This window comes from Nyctibius grandis, chromosome 17 (genome assembly GCF_013368605.1).
Source record: "Nyctibius grandis isolate bNycGra1 chromosome 17, bNycGra1.pri, whole genome shotgun sequence".
NCBI classification, from domain to species: Eukaryota; Metazoa; Chordata; class Aves; order Nyctibiiformes; family Nyctibiidae; genus Nyctibius; species Nyctibius grandis.
The window spans coordinates 11,490,794-11,518,355 of NC_090674.1; the positions used below are offsets into that span (position 1 = coordinate 11,490,794).

Here is a 27,562-nt window from a genome sequence, read left to right on the forward strand (position 1 = left end):
CCCAAGTGTCCCCAGCGCTCCGGGGGCAGAGGGGACCCTGGGGACACCCCGGGGCTGGTGGGGGGCCCGGGGGAGACCCCCGAGGCGCCGGGGGGGCCCGGGGGTGCGGGCACAGGGTGACACCTGGTGGCACCGCGCGGCGTGGCACCCACGTCCCCTGGGTGACATGGGGGGGGGGACATCGTGTCCCCAAGTGAGTGCCTGTACCCCTGGGGGCATGACTGTGTCCCCAGGGTGAGGGGTGACAGCGTCCCCAGGGGGTGACACTGTCCCCAGGGGGGGTGTCCATGTCCCCAAGGGAACAACTGCATCCCTGGGGGGGGGGGTTAACCGTGTCCCCAGGGGGGGGTGTCCTTGTCCCCAGGGGGGTGTGACGATGTCCCCAGGGGGGTGTGACGATGTCCCCAAGGGGGTGACAAACAGGCAGAGCCGGGTGACAGTGCTCCATTTTATTTACAGGCTCTCAGGGCGGGGGGTGACCGTCCCCATCCCCGTGGGGGTCCAGGCACTGGCACGGGGGGTCCCACCCCCCCCGAGAGCAAAGATGTATAAATAAATACAACCAGAGGAAAAACATCGGCTGGTAAATCCTGTCCCAGTACCTCCCAGTGCCTCCCAGTGCCTCCCAGTAGCCCTGCGAGAGGACTGGCTCTGCACCCAGGCACTGGGTGTCCCTCCGGAGGGAAAGGTCCCTCGAAGGTGACAGGGAGGGGACACCGTGTCCCCCCCCCCAAATCCCTGTGTCCCCTCCGGTATCCCCGGGCCGGGGCTGGGTGCTGGGGGTGTCCCGGGGTCCCCGTCACTGCGGGGTGGGAGTCCCGGCGTGGGGGTCCCGGTGTCCCCGGTGTCACAGCGTGAAGATCTCGTCCTCGGCGTCGCGGAGGGCGGCCGCCCGCGGGGTCCTGGTGAGGGGCCGGGGGCCGAGGCGGGGGCCCCGGGGGGCTGGTGGGCCTCCGGCGTCGGGGCCCCGGGTGCCTTCGGCCTCGGCTGTGCTGCAGGGGACGTGGCGGGGTGGCACTGAGGGGTGGCACTGCCACCCGCCCACCCACCCTGCGGCTGAACCCATGGCCAAAAGCCCCCGTTTTGCCCCAAAAGGGGGGCAGGAGGGGCGCGCTCACCCCGGGCCGCCGGCGCGGAGCCGCTGTGCCGCCGCCGCCGCCTTGGAGCGCCCGATCTCGGCGTCGAGCTGCCGCAGGAAATCGGTGGCCGAGAGGTCGTGGCGGGACGGGGCGGGGGTGGCCGGGACGTCCCCCGTGGGGACGGGCACGTCCTTGTCCGTGTCCTCGGGGCAGGGTCCCCCTGGCTGCGCCGGCGCGGGGATGAGGAGGGTGGGCTTGAGGAAGATGGTGTCCGAGGTGTAGAGGCGGTTGGCGCGCTTGATCTGCTCCATCTGCCGGGGACGGGATGGGGACCGGGATGGGGACAGGGACGGGGACGGGATGGGGACCGGGATGGGGACAGCGTGGGACCGGGATGGGGATGGGATGGGACAGGATAAGGGTGGAGACAGAGACAAGGGCAGGGATGGGATGAGGATGGGCTGGGGACAGGGACGGGGGAGAGGACAGGGTGGGGACAGCGACGGGATGGGGACAGCCACAGAGGCGGGAGGGGACAGGGGTGGCCCCACGGGGACCGCGGGGCTGCCGGTGGGCCCCGGGCTCGTCCCGCCCCCCCGGCCCGGCGATCCTGCCCCACGGCCACCCGGCCCCCCTGGATGTGTGTCCCTCCCCTTTGCCCCGCGGCCCCGCGGCCGCTCACCGTCACCCCGTAGCGCAGCGCCAGCCCCGCCAGCGTGTCCCCGGGCTCCAGCCGGTGCTCCCGGGCCGAGGCCCCCGCTGCCCCGCTCCCCGCCGCCATGGCGGGCCGGCCCCGCTCAGCCCCGGTCCCCGCCAGCGCGGGAGGGGCGGGCTCATGCGAGCGGCCCCGGCCGGGGCGGGGGAGCGGCCAGGGCCCCGGCGCTCCGGCCGTCCCTCACGGGGGCGGGCTCGGCCCCGCCGCCCCCGGGCGCCGCCGGGCCCCGGTGAGGTCCGAGATGCCGGGCCCGGCCCGCGCGGAGCCCTCTGGGAAATGTAGTTTCTGCCCCTCCCACCCTGCTGGGGGCGATGGCGCCGCGGAACTACAACTCCCGTCATGCCGCGGGGCCGCACGGCGCGCCCTCTAGCCCCGCCCCTGGCGCTCTCTTATTGGTCGAGGCTCCCGCGCGCAGCCCGCCGGGAGAAGCCCCCCACCCGGAAGCTGGGCGGAAGGGGCGCGGTTGCCATGGTAACGGCGGGCCGGCGCCGCCATGTCCTTCAAGCGGGAGGGAGACGATCCCGGGCAGCTGGGGGTGCTGCAGGTGGGTCCCGGCCCCCCCCCGGTCCCCTCAGGCCCCCCCAGATCCTCCCCGGCTCCCCCCAGGCCCCTCAGCCCCCGCTCCGCCCTCCCCACGTACCCCTCGGCTTCGCCCCCTCGCCCCGGCCTGTCCCCGCCGGTTCCCAGCCCCTTCCCGCCCCGCCTGCAGACGCTCCTCTGCCCGCCCGCTCCCCCTTACCACTGGCCTGGCCCCCCTCAGGGTTCCCCTCCCGGCGCCCCAAAGCCCCCCCTTGGCCCAGGCCGCTCCCCAGAATTACCCCCATCCCCTGCCCCAACCTGTGCCCCGAACCGCCCCCTCTCTCCCCAGCCTCGACACCCCAATTCCCCCCCGTCCCCCCGCCTTGCTCCCGCAGAGGGGGGTCCCCAGGGCGCCCAGGTTTCCTGGCCTAAGGGGGGACAGGGCTGGGGGCACGGGCTGGGTGCCCATGGGGCAAACGGAGGGCAGACCCCCCCCTCCGGCGCTCACGCAGCCCCCTCGGTCTCTCCCAGAGAAGACGCGTCGCGGACCTGTTGGCCAACTACATCCCCGAGGACGAGGCGCTGCTGCTGAGGAGCGGGAGGTGAGCGAGACCCCCGGGGGCAGCCCCTCCCCTCCGCCGCTCGGGGGTCCTGACGGTGGCTTCCCCCGCCCCTTGGCACAGGTACGCCTGCACCGTGTGCGCCCACCGCCCCGTCTTCGACACGCTGGACGTGCTGACGGTCCACAGGGCCGGCAAGAAGCACGCGGGCAGTAAGTGGGGGCCGGCGGTGGGGTGGGCTGCGCCGAGCGAGCGCGTCCCCCCCGACCCTTTCGCTCTCTTCCAGGCCTGCAGCGCTTCTACGGGAAGCGCTCGCCCCAGGACGCGGCCCAGCAGCGCGGGGAGGAGGCGCAGGCAGAGGAGGCGGGCGGGCAGGTTGGTGCGGACGCCCCTTCCTCGCCCCGCCGGACTCCCCGGCCAGGCCCCCCTGAGCTCTGTCCCCTCTCCCCAGGGCTCCCCGGCCCCCCTCTTGGCACGGACGAGGAGGATCGCCCGGAGCGCTCTGCTGAAAGCGGCTCCCTACAGCAGCTGCTGCCGGAGGACGGGGTGAGAGCTTTGGTTTCGCTGCTGGAGGACGGGGGAAAGCTCTGGGCTCCCTGGGTCTCCGCCATCAGGCATTTGTGGGACGAGGCCCCAACTCCTTCTCCTGTCACAGGGCTGAGGGAGGCAGCTCACGGGCTGGCGTGACCCAGGTGGGGCTGAGCGCTGCCCCGACGCCTCCGGAGCCGCCGCGGAAGGATGGAGGAGCCGTGGCCGCCAGCCCTGCAGCCCTGCTGCCGGGGCACCGTGGCGGGCGAGCGGGTAAGAGCCAGCCAGCAGCTCTGGCACCGGCGAGGCAGGACGCCCGGGCTCTCAGCTGGGCCTCTCCGTTTCTGCGGGTCCCACCCGGCCTCTCTCTGCCCTCCCAGACGCACCGAAGGCGGCTCCGGCGCGGACCCAGCGAGGCGGCAAAGGAAAAGCCTCATCGTCGGCCCCGAGCCGGCCCGAAGCCCTCGGCCCCGAGAGGCGCCAGGCGCTGGAGCGGTACCTGCAGCTGCGGAGGTGAGTCCCAGCCCCGGTGGCGCGGGGAGCCCCGTCCCGAGCCGCCCCTCACGCCCCGCGCCCGTCCCCAGTGCCGGCTGGATCCAGGACCGCTCCGGCAAGTGGGTGAAGGACGAGAACGCCGAGTTCGACTCCGACGAGGACGAGCCGCCCGCGCTGCTGCCGGCCTGAGGCCGCCTCTGCCCCGGCGGTCCCCACGGGGACGGTCCCCTGGGCTGTCCCCAAGCCCCCCCTCAATAGAGGCAGCTGGAGAGCACGGAGGTGTCTGAGCCGTTGGGGCAGGTCCCGGGGAGGGGTGATCTGGGGGCTCCCAGCGTTTTGCCACCCCGCGATGCCCAACTGGTGCCTTTTGGGGGTGTTCCCACGCCGGCCAGAGCCCTGCGAGTGCTGCCAACCTCGACGTGGGTTTTGGCCCGTCCCCTCCTGTCCCTGGCCCAAGTCACGCTTGTTTTCTCGCACGCTGGCAGCTGCCTGCGGGTCGTGGCCTTTCGGGGTGGAGGTGCCGGGTTCCCTTCTCCTCCCCGGCCCCGGCAGCTGTCCCACTGCTTCGGGAAGCGCCCGGCCACGCCGCCCTCCCCCTGCCTCAGTTTCCCCCCGCTTTTCCTGCCAGCTTTTGAGTGCCCGTGGGTGGTTCTGCATCGGGGGGCACCCATGGGACTGCTGTTTATGGGGCTGTGCCCCGAGCTGGCATCCACGCCCCTGGGACAGCACCCACCACCCACCCAAGGGTCCCTCTGGGCCCCGGGGCTGGATCCTGTCCCTGGGGGGGCTCCCTGGTGGCACCGCCTGGGGTGACGTTACCCCTCGCACCGGGATTTACCCGCTTGCTCGTCTCGTGCCTATAAATAGGTGGCGGGACCTATAAATAGGCCCCGTGTCCCCTCACCCGCCTCGGTGGTCCCCCCACACCACCCTGGGTGCCCAGCTCTGTGCCATGGGGGCACCTGGCTGCCCACCGCGGGCATTGCCCTGCTGCCCCCACCCCTCCTGGTGCCGTAACCCAATCCCCTGGGTATAAACACCCCGACCCCCGCTGCTGGAGGGGGGGAGGCTAACGGGGGCCCCGAGCCCCGTGGGTGGGGGTGCCTCCCCGCCCCCTTGGCGGCGTTACCCTCCCTCAGCCCGTCCCTGCCATCCTGGTTCCGGCCCCGGGCGCATCCAGGCGGACCCGAAGCCTCGTCTCTCCGTCGTCTTTATTTACAGCGGCCCCGGCGAGCCCGAGGGGGGGCATTAGGTTTTCTTCTGCTTGCGACCTGGGGGCAGGGAAAAAGGGGGGCGGGGGGTCAGGGCTGGGACCCCCCACCCTGATTCCTGCCCCAGGAGGGGACACGGGGGCCACTCACGGAGCTCGTTGTTGTTGGTGATGGCGATGGCGGCGCGGGCGCGGGGGCCTTGCTGCGTGAAGTGGTAGCCGAAGCGCACGACGGAGGGGCACTGCTCCAGCATGGCGGCCATCTCCATCTCCACCGTGTCGCCCAGCCGCTGGCACTGCGGGGCACAGCGGGAAGCTGGGGACACCCTTGTCCCCTCCCCAGGCCACCCGCGGGTGCCCGTCGCCTACCTGGTTGTCCACCTTGAGCTCGCTCAGGGTGGTGTTGCGGTACATGGCTTTGATGATGCTCATCATGCCGGCGCTCGTGATGAAGTTGGACTCGATGTTGAGGCTCTGCAGGGTCTTGTTCTCCGTCAGCATCTCGGCCACGGCCTGCGTGTCACCTCAGGGGGTCACCTCGGGGTGTCACCCAGGGCTGGCACCCCCCCTCTGGCACGTCCTGGGCCACCAATGCCCCAAGTAATGGTGGAAATGCCACCGTCACCCGGCCTTGCCGGTGGCCAGGATGGAGCCGGGGGCAGGGGGCTGCATCCCCTCCCTGCCTGGGGACGTGTGGGGACATGGGGGACGCGGTGCCGGGACTCACAGTGGCCACCGGGTCGTTGCTGCGGGTGGCTACCAGGCTGAGCCTCTTGACGTGGGTGTTGGTTTTCATGGCCTCGCAGATGGCCTTCAGCGTGGGGACGGGGATGTCCTGCGGAAAGGGGACGTGGGTGTCACCACGGGGACATCCCCGTGGGGACGTGGGTGTCACCGAGGGGATGTAAGTGGCATTGAGGGGGTGGAGATGTCCCCAAGGGTACGGGGGCATTCCTGAGAGGGTGCTGGGTGTCATGCAAGGGTTGTAAGTGGCACTGAAGGAATGTGAGATGTCACCAAGGGGACACTGATGTCCCTGGATGAGGACCAGCACCCTGGGGTGCCCTGGAGCCACTCCAGGGTGGGGACAAACACCCCAGGGATGCCCCAAGACAGGGACTAACCCCACAGGGACAGCGAGTAGCACCCTGGGACAGGGTGACCGAGCCTCATGGGGACACCCCAGGGTGGGACCCATCACCCTGGCAGCACCCAGGGATGTCCTGGGGACACCCTGCGATAGGGACCAGCCCCATGGGGACACCCCAGGGTGGGGATTGGTGCCCCAGGACCAGGACTGACGCCTTGGGGACACCTTGGGGACACTGCACCAGGTCCCTCACCTTGATGTTGTTGAGGTTGACGTCCTCCAGAGCCGCGTCGTTGGCCTGGATCTGCCGCAGCGTCTCCTCCACGTTGGTGGGATTCGGGGGCTCGTCCGGCACCGGCTTGTACTTGTCGGGCTTCACCACGCCTGGGGCACACGCGTGTGTGCGGGGACATGCGTGACCGCGCGTGGGGGCACAGACACGTTGGGACACGTGCATTTGCATGCGTGTGTGGGGTCACCACGGGGAATCCCGGAGGGGTTCTGCTCCCCAGATACCCCCCGAACAGCCCCGTGGACCCATGTCCCCTGTTCTGGGGGGGCTTGTCCCCCGTCCCTGTGTCCCCCCGTGTCCCCCCGTCCCCGTGTCCCCCCGTCCCCGTGTCCCCGAGGCACTCACTGTTGATGCCCTCCGTGTTGGAGATGGTCCCGCTGCAGATCGCGTCGTAGTACTGCTTGTTGCTCATCAGCGTGTACATGCCCAGGATGGCTGCGGAGCCGGGGGGTCAGCGGGTGCCCCGGGCCCCCCCAGGTCCCCTCGGCGGTGGCCGCAGCCCCCCCAGCCCTGCCGGGGGAGCGGGTGGGCCGGGGGCCAGCGGTGAAAGCCGAGCGCGGGGGCACGGCGCTGCTTTTAGCCGGGCCCTGGCGGGGACCCAGGGGGGGACACGGGGGGGCCCGGTGCACGCTGGGGAGCGCGGGTGTGACACGGCCACCCCGTGCGAGACCCACCGGCGATGTCGCACATCTCGGCCTCGGTGGCGTTGGCCAGCGCCTCCTCCAGCTCGGGCTCCAGCGTGATCTGCTCCTCCCGCGGGATCTCCCGCTTCGGGTTCTTGGGCACGAAGGGCTTCCCTGGGTGTGGGGACGCGGGTCGCATCCTGCCCGGCCCCATGGCACTGGCCACGGTGGCCAGGGACGGGGCTGGCAGGGTGCGGGGGGACGTGGGTGCTGCCAGAGGTGATGTGGCCTGGGGGTGACACTGCCAGGGGTGGGAGTCCAGGGGGTGACAGTCGGGGGGTTTGTGTGACCGTGCTGGGGGGGGTGACGTCGCCAGGGGTGGCCATGCTGGGGAGGGGGACATTGCCAGGGGGTGGCTGTGCTGGAGGTGGCATTGCTGGGGGTGACATTGCAGGGGGTGGCCATACGGGGGGTTGACATTGCCAGGGGGTGGCTGTGCCCAGGGCTGGCGGGGACCCAGCTCGCCCAGGACACCTGAGCCGCTGGCGAGGACCGTTCGGCCGAGCTAAATATACCCAGCGCTGCGGGGCCCTGTCCCCCCTGGTCCCCGCAGGGTCCCCCCCCGGGTCTCCCCACCTTTCTTCTCGCCGGTGAAGGGCACCAGGTCCTCGCGCTCGCCGGCCTCCAGCGCCTGCTTCTCCAGGTGCTGCAGCAGGGCCTCCCGGTCCAGCGGCCCCGTCGGGCTCTTCTGCGTCTGGTCCCGCTGCCGCAGCCCCGCCGGCAGCAGCACGTTCTGGGGACCCACCGTGTCACCCACGGGGGACCCCCGACGGCCGGGTGCCACCCGTCCCGCTCACCCCACCGTGCCGGGACCCACCTCGGGGTCCATCTCCAGCAGCTCCAGGTCCAGCTGCTCCAGCTCCTCGGCCGACAGCTCCCGCAGGATCTTGTCCTCGTCGATGTCCCGGTACTTCTCCAGCTCCTGCCGGTAGGACGTCATGGCGGGGGCCGGGGGGCGGCCTGGGGGGGGACGGCAGCGGGGCTGAGCGGCCGGTGGGAGCCTCCCCGGGGTTGGGGGACTCCCTGAACCACAATGGGACCCCCCACACCGTGATGGGACCCCTCACACCACAGCCTGCAGGGCCCCTTCGTGCCACGGGGTGGTGATGGGGTCCTACCAGGCTGGGGGGCACCCCAGAGTGGGGGGGTCCAGGGTGGGGTGGGTGGGGAGCTCTTGGGGAAACTGAGGCACACCTCTGAGGTGCTCCCCAGGGCCAGGACCCGGCGTCCCCCCCAGCCTCCCCCAGTGCTTGGGGGGCAGGTCCTGGTTCAGTAGCCCCAGTGCCCCCCAGTCCCCCCCCCAGTGCCCCTTTGCCCCCCAGCATGGATCCCCACCTCCCTGGGGGGGGCAGCAGGGGTAAACGCTGAGGCCGTGAGTCCCCCGACACCGGGGTCGGATTCCCCCGAGGAACCGGGCTGAGATTTCCCCCCCTGACACCCGGGTCCCCAGGGCTGGGGGGGGGGACACCCACATGCACCCTGTGCCCCCGAGAGGGGCCAGACACCCCTGGGCATGAGCTGGGGGGGCTGCGGGGTGGGGGATCCCTCGGAGCGGGGATCCTCAACGGCACCCAGGGACCCCTGAGCCCGCGTCCCTGGGGGTAACGTGCCCCCCACCACCCTGGGGACCCCCACCCCGAGGACCCCCACCTTTGGGACCCCCACCCCGGGGCCCTACCTGGCCGCTGGCCGGGGCGGTGGAGCCTGCCTGGGTGCGAGCCCCGGTGCTGAGCCAAGGGCTCCGGCCGCGCAGGGCATGAGATCAGCGTTTTATTCTGCGAGCCGGCGGCGGGGAGGGGCGAGATCACATATCCCCGGGCGTTATCGAGCCCGGCCAGCCCCGCGCCCGCCCCACCCCAGCGCCCCGCCACGGCGGGGGCACCCCTGGGCGCTGGGGGGGGCCCCTCGGCACCCGCTGGCTCTCTGTTACCCTGCGGGGTGCCCTGGCTGGGGTGGGAGGGAGGTTGGGGCTGGCGCAGCGTCGCCGCAGGGAGAGGCTGAACCTGGTGCCCCGCGGCCCCTCGGGGACCCCTGGACCCCCATGTCACCCCACAGGGACATTTTTATGCCCCTTCACCCCAAGACCGTCTGGGTGACTCCAATCCCACGTGTGTCCCCCCCTCCAGCCCCCAGAATCGCATTTGGGGGGCGTGTGGGGCTGCTGTTATCGGGGCAGCACTCGGAACGAACCGCTTGTTTATTGTAGGGTCTCTTGGCAAACGAGGGGTCGTTCGCTGTAGGGGCTCCCGGCTGAATGGAAACAAGAGTCCGCAGCCTTTTGTACGCAGGCTGCTCGGGTTTATTTATTTTTTATATAAAAAAAAGGCAGAAAGGAGATAAATAGAGCAACAAACCGTCACCCCCGGGAGTCGGAGCGAGGAGAGGCCTCGCCCCGCCGCGGCCACGAGCCCCCCGGTGCTCAGGTCGTGGGGACGCTCTGCTTGATGATGATCTTCTGGCGGGTGGGACGGACGGTGGGGTCGGGGCCGGGGGGAGCGGCGGCGCCCAGGGCGGCGGAGGCGGCGGCGCTGGGCAGCCCGTGCGCCGTGATGTATTTCTTGTAGGCCTCGCGGATGATCTTGAAGGCGCGGATGTTGGAGTAGGGGATGTCGGTGATGGGGTCGCGGTACACGGCCGGTTTGTGGGTGACGGGGCAGATCTCCCGCACCGGCAGCCGCGGAGGTTTCGCTTTGGGGAAGAAGCGCTCGAAGGTCTCGTCGTCGCTGAAGGAGATGAAGGTGCGGGAGCACTTCCCTGCGGAAGCCGGGGCCGGGGCCGGAGCTGCTTCGGCCTGCTGCGGGTCCTGGTCCAACCTGGAAGAGCCGCAGTCAGCGCCCAGGAGACCCCCGGGGTGGGGGGGAAACCCCGGGGGAGCTCCCACGGTGGGCAGAGCGGCCAAAGCTGCTGGAGCCGCCCCCCAGGACGGGAGCGTGGGGCTTGGGGGGCTCCAAGGCGCTGCCCAACACCCGCTTCTCCCTCACCCCGTGGAACAGAGCCCGGGGATGGATCAGGGTGGGAGATGGGGACAGAGGGGCCCAGTTCGGTGTGTGAGGGTAAAAATCCCACCAGGGCCACGTCGAGGTGACCCCAACGTACCCCTCCACGTCCACGTTCTCCTCCTTGCCCGGCTCCGGGACGAGGGGCATGGTGACAGACCAGTACCGGATAACGGGCCCCACGCACTTCCGCTTCTTCTGGACCTGCTTCTTCTTGTCGGCTTCCAGGCGCTCGTAGTTCTCTGGGAAAGCAGGGACAAGCCGAGGGGGAGGCTCAGCGCCTCGCCGACACCCCCGCCTCCTCTCCCTGTGCCGTTTCGGGGGGCCCCTGCACCCCTGGGCATAGTGCCCGGCTCACCCAGGGAGCGGAGGTTGATCTCCTCGGTGATCTTGGCCTCCTCCAGCAGCTCCTCCTGCGTCAGAGGCCGGTCGTAGTTGGGGCCGCCCTTCTTACGCTTGGACTGGACCTGCCGCTCCTGGATGCGCAGGAAGGTTTGGCGCGTGTGCTCCGTCGTCGACTGCCGCATGTGCTTCCGGCCTGCGGCGGGGGGACGGGGTGACCGGCGGGCACCGGGCGGCCCAACACACCAGGAGCTTTCCCAGAGGGGGCCCGGTGCCAGCCTGTCCCATCCCGCGTGCACTCACTGTCTCCCACGTCATCCTGGAGCTCCAAGGGGACGGATTTCACCTCTCGTGGCTTCTGGGAGCCGCCGCTGGGGACGTCCGTCTTCTTGGGCCGCAGGCTCCTGAGGGGCTCCTGCGGGAGGGGGCAGAGGGCGTGAGGAGGGAGAGAAACTCCCCCCGGCCGTGGCTTCGGCCCCGTTTAAACCTCGGCTTTTCCTAACGGGGAGCCCGTGCCCTGCCCGTGGCGCTGGGACGGGGACCCCGGAGCCCCCCGCACCCGGTAGGCCTTGGTGACGAGGCGGCGGCGGCGCTTGGGCTCGCTCTCGTCCTGGTCGCTGGCCGGTTCCTCGCCCTCGTCGATGTCGAAGTCCGAGTCCACCTCGTCGTCGCTGTCCGACTGGTCGCCCCTGTACTCGTCATCGCCCGACTCCTGCGGGGACAGAGGGGCTGCGTCACCCCCGGGGGCTCCCCGCCGCGGCCCCCAGCCCCGCTGCCCTCCCGCCCCACGGCCATGGGGGCCCCATCGCTACGGGGTGGGGGGGGCGGCTTCTCCAATGGCCGGACACCCCCTGTCCCCGCTGCTCCCCCCCCGGCCCCTCCTGCAGCCCCCTCCCGGGGCCCCCCCGGGGAACAACCCCCCTGGGCCCCCCCGGTGACCCCCATCTTCCTCCCGGGGACCCCCACCTCCCCAGGGCTCCCCATTCACCCCCCCGGGACCCCCAGACACCCCCCCCGCGCCCGAGCCCCCCACAGCACCGGGACCCCTTCGGTCCCGTTCGCCCCGGGGTCCCCAGAACCCCCCGGTCCGCCTCGCCCCCAGCTCCAGGGCTCCCCCCCGGGCCCCCGGCGTCCCAGCACCTCGGTGAAGCCGCCGTAGGTGGTCTGGTAGAACTCATCCTCCTCCTCGGCCTCCAGCAGCCCCGAGAGCCGGTTACCGGCCGTGCGCCGCGGGGCGCGGCCCTCCGCCAGGCTCATCGCGCCGCCGCCGCGATCGGCGCTCCGCTGCGCGGCCTGCCCGGCCCGCCGCCGCGCCGCCAGGCAGGGCGGAGCGAGCGCCGAGCGGCCGATGGCGGCGGGCGCCCCCGTGCGGGCCGGCGGGGGAACTGCAGGTTCCGGTGGGCGATGGGGGCTCGTCCACGGGCTACCGGGGCGGGGGGGGGCAAACCGGGGGTGCGTCACCACGGGGCTCTCAGCCACGCGTGACGCCGCTAAGGAGCGGGATCGGCCGCGCACGAGCGTGACGTCACGGTGGACAGTGACATCACAGGGGACGTGACGTCACGAGGAACGCCCCCCAATGCCTACCTGCCCGCCCCCGGGCCCTGCCCCCTCGGTTCGGCCATGTCGCGCCCCTGGGGAGGGAATATGGAAGATGACGTAACCGCGTGACGTCACGGCAACCACTGCCGTGACGTCCCGCGCGCCACGTGCCACCGGCTTTGTTTTGATCGCGCTTGGCCCGTCACGTGACCCACGTCAGCCTTCACCGCCCTCTGCGCATGCTCCGTGAGCGTTCCACGGGTGGTCGCGTCCGCGGGGGCGAGTGCAAGTGTGTGGGGGGGAGCAGCCTCGTGGACTGCGCGTGCGCTCTGCGCGCCGGCGCCGCGTATCCCCCCCCCGCGGGCAGATGGTGCAGTCCGGAGCGGGCGGGGCGGGGCCTAGCGAGGAGGGGGCGGGGCCCAGCGGAGAGGGGCGGGGCCCAGCGGAGAGGGGCGCGGGCGGCGCGCGCGAGCCGGCGGCCGCCGCAGGAGGAGGGAGCGCTCCAAGATGGCGGCGGCGGGGCCCGAGTCGGGGGGCAGCAGCGGGAGCAGCGGCGGCCTGGCGGGTACGGGGCTGGGCCCGGCGCCGGCGGAGGGCTGGGGGGGACTCTGCGGGGGCCGGGGGGCGTGGGGCTGCGGCCTCTGGGGGGGGCCTGTGGGGCTGGAGGGGGCTCTGGGGGGGGGGTGTGTAGTGCTGAGGGGGCTCTGTGGGGGGTCTGAGGGCTTGAGAGGCAGCGGGTGTGTGGGGCTGGAGGGGGTCTGTGGGGGTGCGGGAGGTGTAGGGCCGTGGGGTGCGTGGGGCCGGTAGGAGCTGGGCGGGTGGGAGGCCTGCGGGGTGCGTGGGGCTGGGTGTGTGCGGGAGGGGACTCGGGGCCTGGGCCGGGCCCTGCGTGGGGCGAGGAGACGGGCAGAACCGTGGGCCGGGGGTGGGCGTGGGAGGGCGGTCGGTGCTCTGGGGCAGCGCTGTGGGGTGAAGCCGGGGAGGGGGGACGACGAGGAGGCCGAGCTCCCCGGGGGTGTGTGGGGGTGAGCACGGGAGGGCTGCGGGCCCAGGCCCGAGCAGGACGGGCTTCGCAGCGCCCAGCTGTCCCCGTGGGGTGGGCTGAGGGCCTGTGGGGTGGGCTGGGGCTGAGCCTGCGCTGGGGCAGGTGGCTGTAGGGCTGGCCTTTTCCTGGGGGAAGGCTGCAGGTGTGTGGCGAGGACCCTCCAGGCATGAACGGGGGCCCAGGGGGCTTGAAGCCCCCCTACAGAAGTGTAGTTGGAGGGAGCACCGTCCTCATCCCTGCCGAGGGATGGTCACAAGGGGTGGAAACCCCATCTGGGGTAAAACAGGGCACTTCTGGTTCTTAAACCTGTGACTGGCTCCTCCCAGCGATTCGCGGGTCTGGCAGCGTTCTTGGGGCAGTCGAGAGCCCTATTGCCCTTTCCACAGGCCCCAAACCAGCTTCTTCACGCTAGCTTGTGGCTAGAAACCGAAATGGCTCTCTCAAAACCTTGAAATTTGCATTTGGCAAGATCCAGCCATCCTTCCTGAGCCGCTGTGGTAGAGAGCGGCCGGGTTTTTTATGGATTATAACGCAATACGCCGAAGCTTCCCGGGCAGTGTGAGGGCACTTGTCACCCGAGTCGCAGCAAGGAAAGCAGCAGCCCACGGGGAGGCTCGTGGCTGAACCTCGCTCGGTGCTCTGCCCCGCTTCCCTTCTCGAAGTGTTTAGGGCCGGATCGCCGAACACCACCGTAAAAGAAATAACTTCATTATTGCTGCGGGGTTGATGACGTGTCGTTGAGCAGGGATGTCTGCATGTGCTCGATTTTCTGGCTTCGAAGCCTTTGGGCAGTGTTGGTGACAGAGCTGCGACGTACCGGCTTTGTCTGTGCTCCCCGTGCGAGCGGGCGCGGGGGAGGCCGTACCTGTCCCTCCGATACAGCCGGTTTTGTGAGGGAGAAGCGAGCGCTGGGGCCTCCTTTGGCTGCGGCAGCCGCGGGGCTGAATGTCCGGGGGCAAGAGCCCCGGGTGCTTTTCTTCTGCTTTGGGGCTTTCTCCGAGATCTTCTCCCATCCCTGCCCGTCTCCTGAGCTGAGGAGGAGCCGGAGTCAGAGCGCGTTCCTTAAGAGAAAATATGCAAGTAAACGAGTAAATCTCTTCCCCCTTCCTGGCGGAATAATTGCCATTGTTTGCTTCCCCGGCTCGCGAGGTGTTGGCTAACGCGCATTTCCCACAGGATTTGAATTCTGGTTGTGGCAGAGCCTCCGCCGTGACGTGTGCGGGACGTGACGCGCGTTCACCTCGGCTGATCCCTGACGGCGCAGGCTTTAAACCTCCCGGTTCAGCCCCACCGCCGGGAGACTCGGGGCCTCGCCGGGTGGTCGCCCTCTGCGCTGGGCAGCGTTTGGGGTTTGGGTGGGACCTGGTTCCTCCGCAGCTTCTGGAGAGGACGAGTAGAGCTGTGAGCCGAGGAGAGTGATCCTGAGGCGGGTGCTGGGAGAGCTCAGAGGCCGGAGGAGCAGCTCTGGGGAAGGCAGAGGACAAAAGGAGGCCGGTTGTTGTTTCAGACACAAGTTTTGCTTTGCTCCATGGTAAACCTGAAAGCACCCCAAGCCCTGCCACAGCTTTTCGGGGCACTGTTGCCCTCAGTGGCCCGTGGTGCAGTTTGCCCTGGGGGGCGATGACTCTGTTATTGGCATCACCCAGCGTAGATAAAGGGGATGTGGATGATCCTGAAACCCTTCCCGGGCCAGGCAGGCAGTGGTTCCCCCTCTCCCTGCTTCAACGCGTATTTAACTCTCCGGGGAAACACCCCAAGAGTTTTTCTCATTTTGCTGCTTTTGCTTTGAAGCAGCACATGCCAAAAAAAGCTCGTGTGAGATTTCGGTTGTTTGGTCCTTTGTGCCTCGGGTGCTGCGGCAGCTTTACAGTTACGGGCCCGAGTGAGGTGGGAGTTCATTGTCACCCCGGCTTCGGGCCCCTCCTTGGAGCCCGCAGACAAAAGAATTGCTCTGCAAATGGCTCAGTCCCTTCTGGGGACAGGGAAATCATCCCCACAGCGAGCTGAGAGCAGGGTCCTGAGCTGCTGAGCCCTTAATGTAGGTGTGAAACACAGAGAAAGACTCGTGTCCCCCCGCCCCGATTCCTGCAAGAGGGACAAAGCTTCCCTGATCCCCCCAGCCGAGACTGAGCACACAGGAGGGAAGATGAGTTTATTAAATAGAAACATCTGAATGGCTCATCGTCCTCAAGCTTAAAATAGGGCTGTCAAGTGACTCCAAGTCCTGTCTCTGCTGTGAAAACCTCCCCCCTTCCCAGCCATCAGCTGTGAGATCCTCGTGGGCGTCACAGGTTGGTATCATCAGCCAGGTCCTGTCGCCCCAACTCTCCCCATCCCTTCTGGGGCCGTGGGAGTTGTGCCTGTGTGTGACGCCCACCCCGGCGCGGGGCAAAGCTCCTTTTCTTTACGATGGAGACAAAAGATTACCGTTGGGAGAACAAAGGTGGGAGCCAGCTTGTCTAAAGAGATGACAGACCGTCCGTTGGAGGGAAGCTCCTCTGGCAAAGCAGGAGCTAGAAAGTGAGTGAGAATCGTGTGGTTTCAGAGGGGCACCGATGACTTGGAGTGCCATTTCCTGGGTTATGACTGAATTTCCCTTTGGAAAGTAAAAGCCGCTTCTCCTTCCCTCCGGCTCCTCCGTGTGTTGTTGAAAGGGGCTGCTTGTGTTTGATTTCTCCTCCCCGCCGCCCCGTTAGCCTGCAGGGTTAAAAAGCCCTTTTTTTTTTTCAGACAGAGGTGAATTGATGCTGCCTTGCGCTGCGTCCCTCTGCTCACCCAGACCTGCCTCCTCCAGCATCAGGGCTTCGTTTTCCCCCAGTCAAGGTATCACTCTCATTCTTGCCTTTCCTTAATTACTGTGTAGTAGCGGTGATTAAATGTATTCTCTCACCGCGTCCCTGCGGACTGTGCCTTGTTTAAAAAGCAGAGTGCTCCCAGGGCAGGAAGACACCTAAATCTGACCTAAATCTGGCTTTTCTGGGAAAGGGTTGTTTGTCCTCCCCCCGTGAAGGCAGCGCAGCAGGCAGGGTGCTCCTGCTGGGTTCCCTGTCCCCGCTCCCGCCGGGGTCGGTTCAGAGCAAGTCCCGTAATCGCTCAGCTGGAGCAGGGGCTGCGGGCACGCTCCCTTCCCAGGCTGGGGGGGTTTGCAGAGCAGGGGGGGACAGGAACGCTTGGAGCATTTATCGTTGGGATTCGTATCCCCAAAGTAGCTCCTGACAGCCGTAAAGCTGGGCTTTAAATTCATCGACAACGGAAAACCCGGGGCCGTTGTGTTTCTTGAGTAGGTGTTGCTGTCTGGGAGCGGGGATCGGCTTAAACTTGAAATCGTTGTTTTGGTGGAAAGCGGGAGGGATGCCGAGCTGTGGAACTGATGGGAGGATTGATTTTCAAACGGCAGACAGGAGATGCTGGATGAAGGAAGGTCCCCCCAGCTTCTCTACAGGTTACAGGGGCAGGAGTTGCCATCAGACATTCCAGAAAGTGGCCTTGTCCAAAATGCCTTCAGCAGAAATGAGTCTGTTCCCTTTTCTGCTGGGAAACTCGAGATAACCTCATTCCTCCTCCCCCCGGGATGGTTTTGCCTCGAACCACACGGAAAAGCAATAACAGGCGTAGTCGCCGCCGGCGTCTCGCCCAGCTGTGTTAGCCCGTGCCCGTGTGTGCCTGATCTGCAGCCTCTGCCCTGGAGCCGGAGGTGGCTTTGCTGAACTCGCTCCCTGATTTATTTTCTTTTAATTGTGATTTTGGCGGTTCCGTGGTGCTCTCTGACTCCCGAGCAGTTCGATAACGAGGACCAAAGAGTTCCCGTGTCTGCTGCACCTCTGAGCTGGTGTGTCTGGGGGAGCAGGAGGGCTCGGCTGTGGCCAGAGGGCTGGTCTCAGGAGGGGGGTGGTGGGGAAGAAATACGGCCAGGAGTAGGCGCTGGAAGCTCTGCGCTCGCTGTCCTCTTGTCTTCAGAGTTTCCACCCTTTAGTCCCACAATCTGCCTACTGGTCCGTGGGCTGTCTCCATCCTTCGCTGCTGCTGAAGCCATCCTGCATCCGAGTCTCATTGCACTCAGAGGCTTTTTATTTATTTCAGAAGTTTTTCAGTGGAGAGAGTAACTGGTCAGCGAAGACCTATTTGTGTTTCCGTGCGCATTCAGACAGAGTTGTGTTTGTCGGTGCTCTTGTGACCACTGATCCTTGGTCGAGGTTTGCTGTGCTGACGAGACATGAAGGAAAACGGGTTTCTTCGCAGCCCTGGTGAGCTGTGTTGGTTTTGGAGTGGAGCTCCCAAATACCTGGTTGCCATGAAGCTCGTCTGGAGTCGCTGGGATGAGCCCCAGAAGGTGGATCCAGAGTTTGGGTGAGGTCAGCACCGACCTGTGCTCACCAGGTGGGAGCCCAAACCCATCCTCCTTGGTACATTCTCTGCTCCTCACCTTTGGTGAGCAGCTCTTCTGCTCACTCCTGCAGAAGGCAGAGGAGTTGCTTGTTTGGGGGATTTTTAGTGATTTCTAGGTGTCACGCCTGGCCTCGGCGCTCTTCTGGGTGCTTAGAAAATGCTGGTAGCCTTGTGCCTGGAAACCTGTTCTTAATTCTGCCCCTGGCCTCTTGGATTAAAAAAATGGCTTTATTTCTCTGTGGCTGGGTGTGCTGAGCTCCTGGCAAAGCGCTTGGCAGCTTGCTGGTGAGGAGGGATTGGGGCCGGGTTTACTGTTTCTGCAGAGCAGCGGGAAGGGTCCAGATAACGTTACAGAGATTGTGTCCGCTCGCTCTTTCCCTGGGCCTTTTCCCAGCGCGTCACCGGGACGGACACATCAGTGGTGTCCAGTGACTTTCGGGAGCGTCCTGTGCCTCGTAAAACGAGGGGAGAGGGAGGAAGGTGGGTTAATCCAGGGCAGTAAAATCAGTCGTGTGTGCATCAGCTGTGGATGGTGGTGGGGCAGAGAACCCCAGCAGGAGCCCGCACCGGGCAGGAGCTCCTCATCCAGGAGCTGAATCCGTGGGCTCTCTCACGGCAGCTTTGATGCCGTCGGTTTAACGTCCCTAACGTAATTCATCGGAACAAATCTATTGATGCAGAGAATTTCAAAGCGATTACTCACTGCTTGGCCTCCTGGCCCGGATCAAGTGTCTGTAAGTGGTTTATGTGCCTCCGGAGGGCCGTGCCCCGCGCTGGCAGGGGCGGCTGCCACGCCTCGCGGGGCTGCTTCCCTCTCCAGCCGCTGTGATGAAGGGCCTTGGCTCTGGCTCTTGGTCAGGCCAGTACAGTTTTCCATAAGAGCTTCCTGAGAGAAGCAAGTGAAATATTTAGGCTCTGATCTTCCAGCGCCATGGAAGAGGTTTTTATTGTGCGCGACCAAGGTGCCTGGCTCAGAAGTGTTTTACATGCGAAGCTTGGACCTTTGTTCTCATAGCTAGTGGAAATAAGGTTTCTTTTCACATTTCTTCTTTAACTTCCTTGGGGAAAATACCTCTTCTTTCTTCAAGCAGCTGAAATACCAGTTCACCATGGCAACTGCATAACCTTTTTGTTTTCCCTCGTATAGATCTCAGCTTTTTGTGCTGCTCGGTGGTGTCGTTCCGAAGAGGTAGATGTATCGCGTATATGTGCTTGAGAAAAGCATGGTCTCTTCTTCCCCATAACCAGCAGCGAAACGCCGTGTCCGTAACTGCCTTGGCTTTTGAGGACTGACAAAACTCGGTGGGTTTTTTCCTCCTAAATAAGCTGCTGCCGCTCCCAACAAAAGCTGCTGTGTTATTGAAGTGTGTTGCGTAAGCGCTCTCCTGACATCTAACCGGCTCCGCGCACCCCCGTGCGCACCAGCAGGATTGTTCCAGCGGGGCTTTTCTGCTTTGGTTTCTGCCTGGTTTGCACTTTGAAGAGGGGAAATCTCGCTGCTGTTCCCGTTTGCAGCCGTGGCCTTGGACTGGGGTGGGGGGACTGATCCCAACAGGCTTTTTTGGGGGGATTTGCAGGCAGAGAAACAAAAATGTGTTGGGGGATTTCTGTGCGGACAACGCCTTGGAGGTGTCCGTGGGGACTGCATCGTACTGCACCTCCTCCAGGTAGTGTTTGGGGGGTCTGTGGCTGGGGCTCACGACTGACTTCTGTGTGTGCAGAAGTGCTCGTATCGATGGTGCCACCCCCTGCAGGCAGGGCCCAGGGGAGGAAGGAGAATATTCCCGTTTTTGGGCATTAAGAGGACCAGTTTGGGGAAGCCCCAGCTGCCTCTTTCTCCCTGGCCACTTGTTTGGCTGAGATGAAGCTGGCAGTCAGCAGCAGGACGGGGAGGAAGGGCAGTGCATGCCGGTGTGGTGTGTCCTGGCGCTCGCCTTGCCCTGCTCAGACGCTGCTGAGTCGAGCTGGATGGTGTGTTTGGGTGTGCTAACCTTTTCACTTCTTATTTTTGTCCAAACCATGAGGCGCAGCTAAAATCTGTCTGAACGGCTCTATTTAAAACCAGAGCGGAGCGGGTATTTGTCCTGGCCACACCAAATTAGCACCCTCGTTTGCTAGACGAGCGAGGATCTGACCCAGATGCCTTGTTACGTGAAACATTTGTCCAGATGCCATCGCCACAACTTCTCTTTAGCCTTTCTCCTAGCGTTTGTGTCACGGTTGGTAAGAGCACACTGCCTGTTGCTGGCTGAAAATAATCCCGGCCAGCGAAGGCTGGCGGAAGGCAGACAGCTATTTATTTAGGTTGATTCAGCTTCCAGTAAACAGCTCTGAGGAATGCTCTGAAATCGCCCGTAGGGGTTGCTCCCAGAATCACCAAAGAAAGAAACAAGGAAACTTTTTGGGACGTGGTGAATTCATTGTCGGACAGGACTTGCTAACCCTGATCTGTTTCCTTGGGCCGGAATTAACTGTTTAGGTCTCTCAGGCTGTTTTTTCAGTTGTCAGCCTGGGTGGAATGATGGCTGGTGAATGCTTTCGTTCTAGAGGTGTTTCAGCAGATCCAGAAATAGCAGCTTTTTGGAAATGGTTTCATTTTTGTTACGTTGATGCCATTGGATTTAACACCTTCACTTCTCCAAGTAGCGCGTGTGTGGGACGACACGAAGCTGCCTTCGCACGGCAATAAAGGGAGGTGGAGATAACTGAAACGGTTTCATGTGGAAACCTCTGAGTTCTGATCTCTGACCTCGCTGGTAACGCTGGTGGTAATCGAGGGAGCTCGTTTCTGCAGGAGGACGCGCGATAGCCCGTCCGTAGCTCCGGTGGGAGCCGGGCAGACCTCGTCAGCTGCGCGTTCATCCCTGCGCTCGGGCGTGAATAAGCGCTTTTTATCGTGGTCAAACAGGAATTACCTATTTCCCAATCAGCAGCGAACTCGTTTGGAAACGGGTGGGAGGGAGGGCGGGGGAGCTTCCTGCCGCGGAAACTGGGTGTGCTGGGACCGGAGCGATGCTGCGGCCGCACGCGGCGGCTTTCCCTTGTTGCTTCACCCTTTCTTGTAACCGGCCGGGCTGGGAGGAGCGTTGTTGCCACTTCCCAAATCGCTACGAGAAAGGGCGAACCGATGCTCTACGTCTCCCTTAAACCCACGGTGAAAGCTCCAAGATGCGGATACACCGTGGTGTAGCAGGGGCAGGCCAGGCGTGCCGTGGGGTGCCGGCTCTTCCAGCCAAGGCTCGTCGTGTGTTCTCGCTTCTAATGTTTGTGGCATGTGATTAAGGCAGCAGAGAGAAGATTTGCTGCGGGGTCCTCTGGCGAGAGAGCTTTAGTTAAATCCTGGTGGAATACGGTTTTGCACGGAGGGTTAAATATTAACACAGCGAATCTCCAAGGTGATGAGGCTGGCGGTGCTGCTTCAGGGTTGCTTAAATCGTGGGGCTTTTAGCGGGTTCGGTTTACATAATTACAGATAGTTGCGTAAAAAAATTGCTATTGAGCGGGTGTTATATTGTGATGCCCGGGATGTTTCCTCCATCCCTGTGTCCTGATGGATCTGGGCAAGTTCAGAAGCCTCGTGGCAAGGTGACGGGGTTGAGATTTATTGGGTTCATCGTAACACACTAAGTCACAGAAGCTTCCTTCTGGCTGGAGATGCTCCCTCCTCCCCTCGCTGCCGGCCCGGGTCTGGGAAGGGGTGCCAGAGGGTCGGGTCTTAAAGGTCTTTTCCAACTGGAATGACTCTATGATTCTGTTGTAGATGTGGCACTTAGGGATGTGGTTTAGGGGGACTTGGCAGCGTTGGACTTGATGATCTTAAAGGTCTTTTCCAACCGAAGTGATTCTGAGAGGTGAAGTGGGGTGGCCCGAGCACGTCGGGATGAGGAGGAGGAGGAGAGCCGGCTGCGAGAGCTTCAACACAAAAATTAGAGCTTGTCAGGACAAACTTTCTTGTCTTTAAAGGGAGGTGAGAGGGGGTGGGAAGGCGGCTGGAGCCAGTCGTTCTGAGCTCACTTTGTTTAGCAAAAAGCGTTTGTCACAGGTTTTTTTTCCTTCTTGTTTAATATGTATTGAAATGAGAACTTTGATCGTTCGGTAAGGGGATCAGAAGGCTGCTGGGTTTTGCTGTTAAGTAGCTCTGTTCCTTTTGCTGAGATGCAGTTTTTGTAGGGCTGTGGCGCTTGGTGAGATCACAGCGTGAGTCTTTGCACCGGTTGTAACAGGCGAGCAGAAGGGGCTTCTCTGCCGAGCGAGCGGCGGGTGGACCCCGAAGGGTTTTCTGTGGTAACGCTTAATCTGGTAAAACAATTCCTGGACGTCGGGGGGAGGCAGCCCTGCGTGGTGCGATGCGGGTGTTGCTCCTGGGTGGGGGCGGTTTTGTAAGGCTGTGGTCATGGCTCCCACGTAAAAAAGAATACAGTTGCTGTGTCTGAAGCAGAGAGTAAAGCAAAATGAAAGAGCTTGCTGTAAGAGGAGAAGCTGGGAAGAAATCAGCCGTGAGTCAGTGCTTTTTCAGATGCCTTAAAATGTTTGCTGGAATCAAGGCAGCGCGTCAGGCTTTTCTGTGATGCTTATTAATGATTAACCCTTTCTGAGTGTGGTTTTCTTCTTTTGACAGGATCGTCTACTTTCAAAAAATCCCTCACCCCCGAGGTAAGCTTCCGACCCACAAGCTGGTTTGTTCCCTGGCTAAGAGGATGCCCAGTTTCAGACTTGTCTGCTATTTTTCCAATCTCATTCAAGTTAGGGGTGCACCAGGCGGTGGGAGGCGCAGTAAGCTGCGGGTACTCATGGGGGAATCGGAGCATTTCTCCTTACTGAGGGAATCTCTGCAGCTTGTCCTGGAACTGAGCAATTCTCGTGCCACCAAAACACCACACAGATCTCCTGCCACGAGCAAGATGTTCAACCCGTTCTGACTGAGAAACACCACTTAGCAGCCGCCTGTGTTAGAAGACGATGAGTCAAGCGAGGTCTTGTGGCATGAATCAGAGTAGAATTTGCCACCTTCCTAAAATGTTTCCTCCAAGACTTGGCCTTCGTGGCAGACAGCACAGTGACAGGCTGCGGTTGGTCCAGACTAGCTCAGAGCTGGTCTGTTTGTGATGAGGCTCACAAAGCAAACCCTTCCAGGTGGTCTTGCGTGAAGGTATTTCTCTCTAATTAGATGTCCAGCCTCAATCACACAGGAGTCAGGGGGTTCTTTGGAGGCATTTCAATGCCGTTGCTGTCCCAGGGGCCAGCCTGCACCGTGTCCTCCCTGTGCAGGGACGTGGGGCTTCAGCACTTCACAGGCTCATCTCTGGGCATAGCAAAATTATGCCAGGTGGTTCTGGGCAGCCACCAGACGTTGGGTTTTACATCCTCGGTTCTTACCATCTTTTACTCCAACCCTAGATGCCAGGTTCTTCTGGGCAGCCAGGCTCACAGACGATAAAGAAAGGGCACAGAGGAGTGGACTCCACGGGCGAGACTACCTATAAAAAGGTAAGCTGCCTCTTGCACAACTCTCTCTGACTGTTGTTTCTCCTCTTTGCCATGCAAGTGCCGCCCAGCGCAGCGGCGTGTCTCACGAGGTTTAGACAGTGGGTAATGTCTGTGGCAGTTGCTGAAGGAGATCTCAAAGGAAAGGAACCAAAGGACTGAGTATGTTCTTCTCCTCTGTAGCCTTCTAAAGAGGGGATTATTTTTAAACTTTGCCCGTTAGCAGCACTTCCTGGGCCTCTTCTGGCTTAGTGGGTGCTTTCTGTGCTCTTTGGGCACAATGGTTTCTATAGATCTTGGGGCATTACTGGAATTTGCTTTACAAAGGGGAGATTGTTTGGGCATTTTAAACAAGCCTGTAAATGTGGGTATTTTGTGGATGTCGGACTTCTTCAGAACAGGACGACTTTCTCTGAAGTGAGATTGATTTCTGTGATGTCGATTAAATGGGTGATGGCTGGACATGGGCATTGCACCGCTTTGTGTGAGCGAAGCTTCTGGTCTGAAATCTCTAATCCAGGTGTACCTCCATCTGCCCATCGGGTATCGGAGTGGAAGGGAGGAGTTCAAACGGTGTTTCCCCAGAAGCTGGCTTTTGTTATACTGCCCTTTTTGAAATTGCTTGTGTCTCTGGCTTTCATTTTCCCAGCAAACGCAGAGATAGAAGGTTAGACAGCAGTAATAGGAAAGAAAAGGAGAAGCCAATGGAAAATGCCTGAGATGTTTCATGCAGGGGTCCCAGAAACCTGGTGGGACACTGCACGGGATTTATCTGGGCATGAGGCTGACGGATGGTCTGTCTGTTTTCCACCCCCTCCTTTTCCAGGGGTGGTAAGTTGTTTTTTAACATTCTTTGCCCTATAAAAGCGACTGTAAACAGGCAGTCAGCTGCTCAGCTGATGGTGCTGGCTAATAGAAGAGAAAAATACTTGTTCCTTGGCAACCTGGCTCTGTGGCTCTGTGTTCACAAACAAGGCAGCAATGCTGCACCGTGGTGGTGAGGTCTGTTTCTCAACAGTGAGACTGTCCTGGGAGTTCAAGCAGGGCCAGGTGAGCTGGGCCGAGATCTGTTTTCAAGCAACTTTAGCCTTTAGAGGGTGTAAGGAAGGAGAGTGAGGTCAAGTTCTTCCTCGTTCCCTGTCTAATACTGAAGTAAATATCAAATACAAGCAGGTGGCTGAAGTAGAAAAGCACATTGTCAACAAGCTGGAGTTACTGCCAGTCTTTGTTGCTCTCTCTTCAGGGAATCGTGAGCGGGTCTCTCACAGCTATGATAACAGAAAACCAGTCAAGTGGGAGAAATGTTCCTGTTCGTTTACAAGGCTTCATGGAGGCTGTGTCTGGGGAAAAGGCTGGAAGTGTTTGTCCCCAGACACTGCGGTGTCCTCTTTTGCCAAATGCTTTGATCTACAGCGATTCCTTGCATGTGGCAGGGGGCTGGGCTTTGTTTAGCTTAATGAAATAAACACAAACTAGTTGGATCGTGAGCCCTGGATCTTGTTCTGGGTCCAGTTGCTTTATGTAGCAGCCAAGTGAAACGTCCACGAGCTGCAGTGCGCAAATCCAGCCCGCACCTGCTCTGCAGCCTCAACGTTCCCAGCAGGCGTTACAGCAGGGCTCGTGGCTCCGGGAGGTGACAGGCCATGGTGAGCAGATCTCATCTGGGCTGTTCTGGGGAGGAGAGCCCGTAGCACGCGCTAGGCTGAAGCACGTCTCAGTGGTCTGAGATGAGATCATGCGTTCCGTAGACAGAAGAGGACTCTTGATGTGAGTAGCTGTTCCACGAACACAGTCCTGCATTGTTCTTGGGCAGTTTGCGCAGAGGATGCAGGAGCAGGATTCCTGTCTTTGCTCCTTATTTACAACGCCAGTGAACTCCTCAGGGTTAAAGAGCCACGACCTAGCAAGAGAGGCAGACGGAGGGATGCGGCGGCACAGAACAGCAGTGTGTGTTGTGTGCTGGCCATGCCTGCCTTGTCCTGTAGAAGACCCAAGTCTGTGCCCAGCCTGGGGAAGGGCAAGCTTCAAAGCGTAGAGTTCCAAGACCCGGCAGACCAAGGTGTCAGGAAGTGTGTTTATTCCTAGGGGCACAAGATAATCTGTCCCTGGGTGTCTTCCCTCTCTGACTGCAGGGTGTAGAGATGGGCGCTGTGGGAGCAGAAAATGAAATTCAGTCCTTGTAAGGGCCAGCTGGGTGTTGATTCCAGTTCAGGTCCTTTACTGAGTGCAAGGATGGAGCAGGATGATGTCGGGGTGTTCCCATTGCCAAAGCGATGTTAGTCACTGAGAAAGAAGTGACGGACGGTGGAAGGAGCAGGTGTAAAACACCCCAGCTGACAGTGCTGCTTCAGACTCGGGGCTCTCTTCTCTTTAACTCCTTTCATTCCTGTTTCCAGTCTGCTGCTCCACATTGTCAAACTCATTTTCTCTGCCCCTCCAGACGACATCATCTGCCTTGAAAGGTGCCATTCAGCTGGGCATTACACACACAGTCGGCAGCTTGAGCACCAAACCTGAAAGAGATGTTCTCATGCAAGATTTCTACGTAGTAGAAAGTATTTTCTTCCCAAGGTCGGTGCTTCCTTTCTTCTCTCTCTGGTGCTTTGATAGTGGGTAGCAGCGACAGTTCCTAACGCTACTTGCACACGAGGAAGCAGCACCAAGTCAGGACAGTTGGCTGCAGGAGCGAGCACAGGTCTCCTGAGCAGAGCTCCTCACCGCACTGCTCACAGACCAGCTCTGGCTCCTGCCTGCGACCTGTTTCTGAAGGACCCGGGCTCTTCCCCGTGCATGGCCACCATCGGTCCTGTGAACAAACGCAGGCTTGCTGTTGTGCGTGCTCCGTGTGTCCCTTTTGGGTGGGTGCTGCCTAGCCCTCCGGTGTGTTAGCAGCAGCCAGCCAGTGGGTGTTTGCTTTTAGGGCAATTTCTTAATAAATGGTTCAAATACAAATACTTGTGTGTGCTTCTTGATCAGTGAAGGGAGTAACCTGACCCCAGCTCATCACTACAACGACTTTCGGTTCAAAACCTACGCTCCAGTGGCCTTTCGCTATTTCCGGGAGCTCTTTGGGATCCGACCAGACGACTACCTGGTAAGTTGGTCCAGGTTCTCATTTGTTGCCTGCTCTGTGTGACGGGTGTTTGTCCTCTTCCCCCTCTCAGCTGTGGAGTGCTGGGGGGGCCCATGGCAAGCTCTGTAAGCGCAGTGGTGGATGCTGTCTGTGACCCTGGGGTTTGCCTCTGTTAATGTTTAAAAGGAAGAGCCTTGGTGCTGAAGTTCCCTGTTGATGTCCCTCTCACCTCTGTTTCTCACCTTGTCCTCCTCAGTACTCGCTCTGCAATGAGCCACTCATTGAACTGTCAAACTCCGGGGCCAGCGGATCCCTCTTCTACGTCTCCAGCGATGACGAGTTTATCATCAAAACGGTTCAGCACAAAGAGGCTGAGTTCTTGCAGAAGCTGCTGCCTGGCTACTACATGGTGAGTCCCTTGGGCGAGGCTTTCTCTGCGAGTTGGGGAGGGGTCCCCCAGGTGTACAAGTGTGACAGACATCGCTGTGTACCGCCGGGGGGGTGTGAGCAGAGGTTTGATCTGTGCCCCAGCTGAGCAGCAGCTTCTCTCTCAACTCTCCAGTCACAAAGACAGTCACGGACTAACACGAGCTGCCTGGGTGTCAGGAGCCTGCTGTGCTGCGCAGGGCTCTCGGGCTGCACTTTGGCACTCGGAGCCTTTTGGGAGGTTGCAGCTGCTTTGTGACCAGCTGTGAACTGTGAGCATGAGAGAGGCTGAGCACAAGATCTTCCTTTGCTCTGAAGTCTCCCCAGCTCAGCTTCTGTGTGAGCGAGCAGCAAACTCCTTCCTTCCTATGATCTTCCTCTGACCCATTCAGCTTTACAGGGAGGTTATTAACAACTGTGGGCATCACCCATCTGTTCCCCGTGTTCACCTGCCCTTGTGTCTTAGCTTCTTTGGCAATGGCTTTGAATCATTGCCAGCTCCATTTCAATACAGAAGCACAGGAAGGACAAATAACTCCTCTGACTGGCGTGGGAACAACTAGAATGGCTCTGAAGGTGTTTCTGTGCCTTTGGTGTTTCAGAATTTGAACCAGAACCCAAGGACGCTGCTGCCAAAGTTTTACGGCCTGTACTGTGTCCAGGCCGGAGGCAAAAACATCCGCATCGTCGTGATGAACAACCTGCTGCCACGCTCCGTCAAAATGCACCTGAAGTACGACCTGAAGGGCTCCACCTACAAACGCCGAGCGTCCCAGAAGGAGCGAGAGAAGGTCTTCCCGACATACAAGGACTTGGATTTTATGCAGGACATCCCTGATGGCCTCTTCTTAGACTCTGACATGTATAATGCTCTGTGCAAAACGTTACAGAGAGACTGTTTGGTAAGTGAAGGGTGGTGTGGGCAGGTCTTTCCCTTTTTCTGACCCTTTCCCACAAAAAGGAGATGGCAGCTGCCACCCTTGCAGCCTCTGCCTGTTGGCTTAGAGAACCTGTTTTTTTGGTGGTGGTGTGGACAAGAAGCAGGACCTGGACCCCAGTTTTGTTCAATACTTCCAACCTGAGTTAATCCTGGCACT

The 27,562-nt window shown here is 62.3% G+C and overlaps 5 protein-coding genes across 6 annotated transcripts in view; 2 read left to right on the forward strand and 3 right to left on the reverse strand.

Annotated features, from left to right (window-relative positions):
* Positions 1–434: 434 nt before the first annotated feature.
* Positions 435–1,983, reverse strand: LYSMD1 (LysM domain containing 1). 2 transcript variants are annotated; one of them, XM_068414293.1, is made up of 3 exons: positions 1,762–1,940; positions 1,119–1,390; positions 435–1,017 (listed from the first exon to the last, which is right to left on the reverse strand). In XM_068414293.1, exons 1-3 carry the CDS (start codon positions 1,858–1,860, stop codon positions 450–452), a joined length of 939 nt encoding a protein of 312 aa, XP_068270394.1. In that variant the 5' UTR covers positions 1,861–1,940; the 3' UTR covers positions 435–449. The 2 variants fall into 2 exon arrangements, with proteins under 2 accessions (XP_068270394.1, XP_068270393.1); XM_068414292.1 differs by having other exon boundaries at positions 747–992; positions 1,762–1,983.
* A 240-nt stretch (positions 1,984–2,223) lies between these two features.
* Positions 2,224–4,170, forward strand: SCNM1 (sodium channel modifier 1). Its single transcript, XM_068414291.1, has 8 exons — positions 2,224–2,338; positions 2,845–2,915; positions 2,997–3,085; positions 3,160–3,248; positions 3,325–3,419; positions 3,529–3,674; positions 3,782–3,914; positions 3,986–4,170. The coding sequence occupies exons 1-8, from the start codon at positions 2,288–2,290 to the stop codon at positions 4,083–4,085; spliced, it is 774 nt and encodes a 257-aa protein (XP_068270392.1). The 5' UTR covers positions 2,224–2,287; the 3' UTR covers positions 4,086–4,170.
* Positions 4,171–5,090: 920 nt separating this feature from the next.
* On the reverse strand, positions 5,091–8,955 carry TMOD4 (tropomodulin 4). The gene is made up of 10 exons (XM_068414290.1): positions 8,850–8,955; positions 7,989–8,131; positions 7,748–7,904; positions 7,163–7,285; positions 6,834–6,923; positions 6,450–6,580; positions 5,834–5,941; positions 5,476–5,619; positions 5,258–5,402; positions 5,091–5,167 (listed from the first exon to the last, which is right to left on the reverse strand). The coding sequence occupies exons 2-10, from the start codon at positions 8,109–8,111 to the stop codon at positions 5,145–5,147; spliced, it is 1,044 nt and encodes a 347-aa protein (XP_068270391.1). The 5' UTR covers positions 8,112–8,131; positions 8,850–8,955; the 3' UTR covers positions 5,091–5,144.
* A 395-nt stretch (positions 8,956–9,350) lies between these two features.
* On the reverse strand, positions 9,351–11,806 carry VPS72 (vacuolar protein sorting 72 homolog). The gene is made up of 6 exons (XM_068414758.1): positions 11,650–11,806; positions 11,069–11,221; positions 10,813–10,924; positions 10,526–10,705; positions 10,268–10,409; positions 9,351–9,984 (listed from the first exon to the last, which is right to left on the reverse strand). The coding sequence occupies exons 1-6, from the start codon at positions 11,764–11,766 to the stop codon at positions 9,591–9,593; spliced, it is 1,098 nt and encodes a 365-aa protein (XP_068270859.1). The 5' UTR covers positions 11,767–11,806; the 3' UTR covers positions 9,351–9,590.
* A 737-nt stretch (positions 11,807–12,543) lies between these two features.
* LOC137671558 (putative PIP5K1A and PSMD4-like protein) overlaps positions 12,544–27,562 on the forward strand; it is a 29,995-nt gene continuing 14,976 nt past the window's right edge. Inside the window, exons 1-9 of the mRNA XM_068415153.1 lie at positions 12,544–12,616; positions 15,827–15,919; positions 18,630–18,671; positions 22,101–22,135; positions 22,880–22,969; positions 25,407–25,537; positions 25,943–26,060; positions 26,296–26,448; positions 27,068–27,367. Of these exons, the coding sequence (XP_068271254.1) occupies positions 12,559–12,616; positions 15,827–15,919; positions 18,630–18,671; positions 22,101–22,135; positions 22,880–22,969; positions 25,407–25,537; positions 25,943–26,060; positions 26,296–26,448; positions 27,068–27,367 (1,020 nt within the window). The 5' untranslated portion in view covers positions 12,544–12,558. The remainder of the gene's footprint in view (positions 12,617–15,826; positions 15,920–18,629; positions 18,672–22,100; positions 22,136–22,879; positions 22,970–25,406; positions 25,538–25,942; positions 26,061–26,295; positions 26,449–27,067; positions 27,368–27,562) is intronic.

Excerpts from the sequence above, each read along its gene's own strand:
- SCNM1 (XM_068414291.1), top strand. The coding sequence starts at position 2,288 with ATGTCCTTCAAGCGGGAGGGAGACGATCCCGGGCAGCTGGGGGTGCTG. Across the intron at positions 3,086-3,159 it reads CGGCAAGAAGCACGCGGGCA|GCCTGCAGCGCTTCTACGGG; the intron begins GTAAGTGGGGGC and ends GCTCTCTTCCAG. Across the intron at positions 3,675-3,781 it reads GCACCGTGGCGGGCGAGCGG|ACGCACCGAAGGCGGCTCCG; the intron begins GTAAGAGCCAGC and ends CTGCCCTCCCAG.
- TMOD4 (XM_068414290.1), bottom strand. The coding sequence starts at position 8,111 with ATGACGTCCTACCGGCAGGAGCTGGAGAAGTACCGGGACATCGACGAG. Across the intron at positions 6,581-6,833 it reads CAACACGGAGGGCATCAACA|GCGTGGTGAAGCCCGACAAG; the intron begins GTGAGTGCCTCG and ends CGTGTGCCCCAG. Across the intron at positions 5,942-6,449 it reads TCAACCTCAACAACATCAAG|GACATCCCCGTCCCCACGCT; the intron begins GTGAGGGACCTG and ends CCCTTTCCGCAG.
- VPS72 (XM_068414758.1), bottom strand. The coding sequence starts at position 11,766 with ATGAGCCTGGCGGAGGGCCGCGCCCCGCGGCGCACGGCCGGTAACCGG. Across the intron at positions 10,706-10,812 it reads CCAGGATGACGTGGGAGACA|GCCGGAAGCACATGCGGCAG; the intron begins GTGAGTGCACGC and ends CCCCCGCCGCAG. Across the intron at positions 9,985-10,267 it reads GAGAACGTGGACGTGGAGGG|GTTGGACCAGGACCCGCAGC; the intron begins GTACGTTGGGGT and ends CGGCTCTTCCAG.
- LYSMD1 (XM_068414293.1), bottom strand. The coding sequence starts at position 1,860 with ATGGCGGCGGGGAGCGGGGCAGCGGGGGCCTCGGCCCGGGAGCACCGG. Across the intron at positions 1,391-1,761 it reads CGCTGCGCTACGGGGTGACG|ATGGAGCAGATCAAGCGCGC; the intron begins GTGAGCGGCCGC and ends CGTCCCCGGCAG. Across the intron at positions 1,018-1,118 it reads CTCCGCGCCGGCGGCCCGGG|TGCCACCCCGCCACGTCCCC; the intron begins GTGAGCGCGCCC and ends GCCACCCCTCAG.